The 6,749-nt window shown below is 55.0% G+C and overlaps 1 protein-coding gene across 1 annotated transcript; it reads right to left on the bottom strand.

The window, feature by feature from the left end:
* Positions 1-4,674: 4,674 nt before the first annotated feature.
* LOC147114930 (syncytin-A-like) lies at positions 4,675-6,403 on the bottom strand. Its single transcript, XM_085992123.1, has 2 exons — positions 6,155-6,403; positions 4,675-6,016 (listed from the first exon to the last, which is right to left on the bottom strand). Exons 1-2 carry the CDS (start codon positions 6,343-6,345, stop codon positions 5,335-5,337), a joined length of 873 nt encoding a protein of 290 aa, XP_085848249.1. The 5' UTR covers positions 6,346-6,403; the 3' UTR covers positions 4,675-5,334.
* Between the last annotated feature and the right edge of the window lie 346 nt (positions 6,404-6,749).

Here is a 6,749-nt window from a genome sequence, read left to right as displayed (position 1 = left end):
ATACAGGCAAAACACTACACACAAATGTGTTCACCCAATCATGTTTCCCCACCAACAAGGTATTGAAACTTCTTTTATACATTATAGTGTGACGACACGCCACCACTGGACATAATCCGCTCACGGCGGCACGGACAGTTTAAGCAGATGCCCCCAGCCGGGGGCCCTTTCCTCCAGCAACTTGTTTTCCGCAGGGACAGGCTGCCGGGAGCACTTCCTGTCTGGGAAGTATTTAAGGGATGCGCGGGCTTTTCCAGTTCCTCTTTGTCATGAGGTGGAATAAAAGCAGTTGTGTTTTACTAGCTCTGGTCTCGACTCCCACGTTTGCTGCGGTATCTCAACACTGGTGACCCCGACGCTCAGGACGAATCCTAAGCTAGCATGGCGGATACAAACGCAGTCACGGTTAAATTACCGGACTTTTGGGAGAACCTCGCCGAAGCCTGGTTTGTTCAAGCTGAGTCCAGATTCCGGCTGAAACACATTACAGTCGACGCCACAAAGTACGACTACCTCGTCTCCGCTCTCACCTACGCCACAGTCCCCAAGGTTTGGGCAGCGCTGCAGAATCCACCACCGGACGGCAAGTACGAACATCTGAAGGCTGCACTCCTTAAAAAATTTCAAATGTCCTCTTACCAGCGCCACTGCCAACTCCTTGACCTCCCCGGCCTTGGTGACGCTTCACCATCAGACCTGCTTTCCCACATGCTGTCCCTCTCGGACGACAAAAACCCCGGCGCCCTCTTTCGCACGCGTTTCACTCGGCAGCTCCCCGCCAGCATCTGCCCGCTCATTGTGGAGTCTGGCTCCACGGACCTGAATGACATAGCCGAAAAGGCCGACCGGCTGCTCTCTGCACAGTCCGCTCGCGACGTCGCGCCCGACCTCACGGCAACGACCACGCGGTCTTCCCGGCCCACTAGGCCCGACCGCCCTACCACTCCGGGTCACTGCTACTACCACACCCGTTTTGGCGCTAGGGCCCAATGCTGCACGCCACCGTGTACCTTCAAACCCCCCCCCCCGCACCGGCCCCCGCGATGGCTGCGGGGCAAAAGGGGCCTCTACTGTACGTCACCGACGACAGAACCAACCGCCAATTTCTGTGCGACACAGGGGCCCAGCACAGCATCACCCCCGCCTCCGCCCTCGAAATCCAACGTGGCACACGGGGTATCACGCTGGCCGCAGCCAATGGCTCTGACATCCGCACATATGGCACCCGCATGGTCACGTTCGACCTCGCGGGCCGCCGCTACCGCTGGGAGTTCCTCACAGCCAAGGTCCTCTGCCCACTCCTCGGCGCAGACTTCCTACGCGCCCACGGCCTCCTTGTCGACATTCCGAGGCATCGCCTCGTCGACATCAACACTATGGCCCCCATCCCCGGTGCATTTACCCCGGCCCGTTCGGCCGGCCTGACGACCTACTGCCTCGCCAGAGCCACGGACGACTATTCGGCACTCCTAGCCGAGTTTCCCGCCCTCACTAACCCGACCTTTTCGGCAAAAGCCGCCAAACACGGTGTGGAGCACTATATTCCCACCACCGGCCCCCCAGTTTCTGCCCATGCCCGCAGACTCAACCCGGCCAAGCTGGAAATCGCGCGGGCTGAGTTCACCACCATGGAACAACTCGGCATCATCCGCCGCTCCAGCAGCCCTTGGGCCTCGCCCCTCCACATCGCCCCCAAGCCCGGCGGAGGCTGGCGCCCTTGCGGGGACTACCGCCGCCTTAACGACGCCACCACCCCCGACCGATACCCGGTGCCACACATCCAGGACTTCTCGGCCCGACTGGCCAGACGAACCGTCTTTTCCAAAGTCGACCTGGTGCGCGGTTACCACCAAGTCCCCGTACACCCCGCGGACATCCCCAAAATGGCCGTCATCACCCCATTCGGCCTGTTCGAGTTCCTGAGGATGCCCTTCGGCCTCAAGAATGCAGCCCAGGCTTTCCAGCGCCTGATGGACTCATTCCTCCGGGACCTAAACTTCCTATTCGTCTATCTAGACGACATTCTCGTGGCCAGCTCCTCCAAACAGGAACACCTCGAACACCTTCGCATCTTGTTCGGGCGCCTAGCCCAACACGGGCTCATCCTCAGCCCGGCGAAGTGCCAATTCGGCCTAACCGAGATCGATTTTCTCGGTCACCACATCACCCCTGCTGGGGCCGTCCCCCTGCCCAACAAGGTGCAGGCCGTCCAGCAATTCCCCCGCCCCACAACCATCAAGGGCCTCCAGGAGTTCCTCGGGATGGTGAACTTCTACAACAGGTTCATCCCCAGAGCGGCAGCCCTCATGAAGCCCCTATATGACTCCCTCCGAGGTAAATCCGGCAAGATGGACGTAGCCTGGACCACTGACACGTCAGCCGCCTTCGACGTCACCAAAAACGCGCTCGCCGACGCCACCCTGCTTGCGCACCCGAGGGCCGATGCCTGGGTCGCGCTCACCACCGACGCCTCCGACCACGCGGTCGGCGCCGTGTTCGAGCAGTGGGTCAATGGCGCGTGGCAGCCACTTGCCTTCTACAGCCGCCAACTGCGCCCCCCGGAGGTCAAATACTCCACTTTCGACAGCGAGCTTCTCGCGCTCCACCTGTCGGTCCGCCATTTCAGGTTCCTCCTGGAAGGCTGCCCCTTCACCGCGTACGTGGACCACAAGCCGCTCACATACGCGATGGCCAAGCACACCGAACCCTGGTCCGCTAGGCAGCAACGCCAGCTCGCGGCCGTGTCCGAGTTTACTACGGACATCCAGCACGTCTCCGGTAGAGACAACGTTGTCGCCGACTGCCTTTCCCGTCCCGCCATCTGCGCGAATCACCTCGCGGTCGACTACACGCAACTAGCAGCGGCCCAGCTCACGGACCCAGACCTCCTCTCAGCGGCTACCAGCCTGCCAGGGCTACGCCTAGTCAAGGTCGCGCACGGGCCCGAAGCCACGGCAGTCACTTGCGACGTCTCACTCGGCCAACCCAGGCCGGTCGTCCCTGCAACCTGGCGCCGCCGCATCTTCGACGCGCTCCACGGGCTCTCCCACCCGGGTTCCCGCGCATCCGTCAAACTCCTCTCCCAGCGTTTCGTCTGGCACGGCCTCAGCAGAGATGTTCGGACTTGGGCCACCTCCTGCCTCGCCTGCCAACGGGCTAAGGTACAGCTGCACACAAAAGCACCCCTGGGAGACTTCGAGGTACCCAGCCACCGCTTTTACCACGTACACGTCGACATCGTCGGTCCCCTGCCGCCATCGCAAGGCCAAACTTATCTCCTCACGATGGTCGACCGCTACACACGCTGGCCTGAGGCAGTGCCGCTGACCTCCACCACCACAGCCGACATTGCCAGGGCGTTCGTTAACACCTGGGTTGTGAGGTTCGGCGTACCGGCCGACATAACCTCCGACAGAGGCGCCCAGTTCACCTCCGAACTCTGGACGGCCACAGCACGCAACCTCGGGGTGACGCTCCACCGAACCACGGCGTACCACCCGCAGGCCAACGGGCTTTGTGAACGCTTCCACAGGTCACTCAAGGCCTCACTCCGCGCCGGCCTGCAGGACAGTACCTGGACTGACCGCCTACCGTGGGTGCTACTAGGCCTACGCACCGCGGTCAAGGAAGACCTCCAGTCCTCGGCAGCGGAGTTAGTCTACGGACAACCGCTGCGTGTCCCAGGCGAATTCCTTCCGGAGGCTACCACGCCTTGGTCGGCCGAACAGCAGCGGCTCAACTCTTTCTCTTCCGCTCAGCAGCTCGCCCCACTTCCGGTCAACCGACACGGCGAACTCGCACCTCACGTCCTGCCAAATTTACAGCAGGCGCGCTTCGTCTTCGTGCGACACGACGCGCACCGCCGGCCCCTGCGACCCCCATACGATGGACCGTACGAGGTGCTACAAACCGGGGACAAGGTCTTCAAGCTGCAACTCGGCGACAGGGTCGACACAGTCTCCATCGACCGGCTCAAACCAGCACACACAGAACCAGGGGAACAGGTCCCCGTGGCACGGCCTCCAACTAGAGGCCGTCCCGCCAGCAAGCCAGCACAGCCGGCGGCGAACCGCCCGGCCCCACCAACTAGACCGGCGACCGCTCAGAGCCGCTGCGGCAGAACCATCAGACCACCGTCACGACTCGTCCACTCCTCCTAAGCGGATTCTGGGGGGAGCTCTGTGGCGACATGCCACCACTGGACGTAATCCGCTCACGGCGGCACGGACAGTTTAAGCAGACGCCCCCAGCCGGGGGCCCTTTCCTCCAGCAACTTGTTTTCCACAGGGACAGGCTGCCGGGAGCACTTCCTGTCTGGGAAGTATTTAAGGGATGCGCGGGCTTTTCCAGTTCCTCTTTGTCATGAGGTAGAATAAAAGCAGTTGTGTTTTACTAGCTCTGGTCTCGACTCCCACGTTTGCCGCGGTATCTCAACAATAGCAAAATATTACACACAGGTGTCTTCAACCAATCACGCTCCCCCAGCAACAACTCCCCTGTCCTCACAGGAATGATATGGAACCTTCTAGAACTTTGGGCAGTTTTTTAATAGTTAATTACAAAATGGGCAGTTTTGCAGCTACCAATTACTGTAACTCATCAATACACACAATTTTGATTCATCTACTTTGCATTATAGAATAGTAGAATTACATTAATACATCCAAAGGGATTCCAGCAAATAGTTTGCAGAAGGCTGCACCACTGAATAATTGTGAAATATTTAGTGTTTCCCACATTCAATAACTGTTCAACAATAATGTCAAGCACAATGGTTTTAATGGGAGCAGACACAAACAGTTAATTCCTGCCCCGTCTTAAGCTGAGTTTGTTTTGTCTTGTGCCATTGTTTCTTATTTACAAGTTCACTTCTTACAATACATTCTTTAACTCTTTATGTTGCTGCTTTAAGCTATATAATTTTTACCCTAACAGTCCTTCCTGTTGGTCCCTGATCAAAACTTGATTTGTCCTGGGAACCAATGTACCAGGGTAAAAATGGCGGCACGTAGCTCCTTGTTATCCGTTTACGAAATCCAACAATGATCACAATTGTTTATGACACTCTTGATGATTCCTTTATGCCATTATTGGCTATTGTCCATTTTGATCCTTCATTCTTATCTGATGTGTCGAAAACATGTCCTTCTCTGATATCCATTTTCTCCTTTTCTTTTGTTCGTGTTTCCTTCTTCATCTGTTTATCTGTTTCTTCTTGTGCCTTATGCCATAACCACTGGTTGAACCCTACTCTATCTCTAAGACATTTCTTATACAAATATTCATACAAACGTTACCTGCGCATAAGCATTTTCCATCTAACTGTTTGTACTCCTAAATAAACAAAGCTCTCTCTCGAACGTTACAATACTCCTGTCCGACTGGTGCGGCAGGGACAGCATCTTTTGCCAATTGTGCACAGCAACATTTTATCGCTAAGAATGCACAGTACATTAGGATTATTATAACAAAGACCAACATCAATCCATGTAACAATGAGGGTCCGATTGATCCCAACCACCCGGTTGTCCAATTCCACAGAGTCGATTCAGGTGGTTGTCTAAGTTTTCCCACCTCCTTCCGAATATGTTCGACCAAATTAGTTATATTTTCTGAACTGTCAGGAATGTATGTGCAACACTCCGATCCTATCAGGGCACATGTTCTACCCTTCTCTGCTAGCAGATAATCTAGAGCCATTCTATTCTGTAAGGCAACTGTGCGTATTGCCACCATCTCGGTGTTAATTTTACTCAGTGACTCAGCCGTATCATTGGCTACTTCCTCAAGAATCGAGGCTACAAGCCGAATTTCTTTTATTGCCCTGGCCGTTCCATACCCGGGGAATAGGATAGCGAAGAATCGTTCTGTTTCAGTAATAGCTCTTTTGGATCGATAATGATGATTCGCTAGAGAGGGCAAGTGATAAATGTATGGCACCACATATGCCAGGTAACATGATCCTGTCCAGCCCCGTGGAAACCAGGGGTATGCCTTGTGGCCACAAATAAAGTATGTCCCATTGTACGAGGTGGTTTTATCAACATCAAACCCTGCAGATACCAGGGAGTAGTTGAAAGTACCTGTCTGGTTGGCATATGGGACTTCCAGTGTACAACCATAATACTGAGAGGACGTATAAAGGGGAAACCCATCAGCAGTACCAGTTACTGTAAAATTATACGGGCACCGACTAGTGCCTACGAATATTCCCCCAGTCAAATTCCTTACTAAACATATTGTCCCCGGTAGCCTTCCCATACCTGTGGCCTTGGTGAGGGTGAGGAAGGGAGGCTGTTGGGAGCGGTCGTACCCTGGTTGGTACCACCCTTCGAAGGTATTCATATAATATCCCCCCGCTTCCCAGGGCTCTGCAGATATGGGGTAAAATGACAAAGCAGAGGATGCCTCTCTCTTTTCGTCTGTTACCACAGACGCAACTCTTATCATCCTGGGGGATTGGCGTGTGCCATTCTGGTATATATACCACTCTACTACTTCTGACAGATTAAGTGGGACAGGTCTAAGAGGAATCCCTCCTTTAGAGTGGATAGGGATTTGGGTACATACCCAACAATCTCCTTCCTTATTGTTTTCCGTAGCATATTTGTGGGACATATACAAAAAGGTACTCACTTTCAGTTCTCTACGTCGCTTGTTATCATTCTCTGGTCCGGGGACCTGACTCATCATAACAATTAGGCAGGCACCCACTACACACGCACATAACAGCAGTATCCCTTTTTCCA

Source organism: Somniosus microcephalus, chromosome 7, assembly GCF_052327205.1.
Source record: "Somniosus microcephalus isolate GS21.2 chromosome 7, FLI_Smic_1.0, whole genome shotgun sequence".
Taxonomy (NCBI): Eukaryota; Metazoa; Chordata; class Chondrichthyes; order Squaliformes; family Somniosidae; genus Somniosus; species Somniosus microcephalus.
This window is presented reverse-complemented; position numbering and strand designations above follow the sequence as displayed.

Bases quoted from the DNA above. Each gene is read 5' to 3' on its own strand.
- LOC147114930 (XM_085992123.1), bottom strand. From the start codon at position 6,345: ATGAATACCTTCGAAGGGTGGTACCAACCAGGGTACGACCGCTCCCAA. The intron at 6,017-6,154 runs TGGGTTTCCCCT...GTACAATGGGAC, and splicing joins ACAGTAACTGGTACTGCTGA to ATACTTTATTTGTGGCCACA.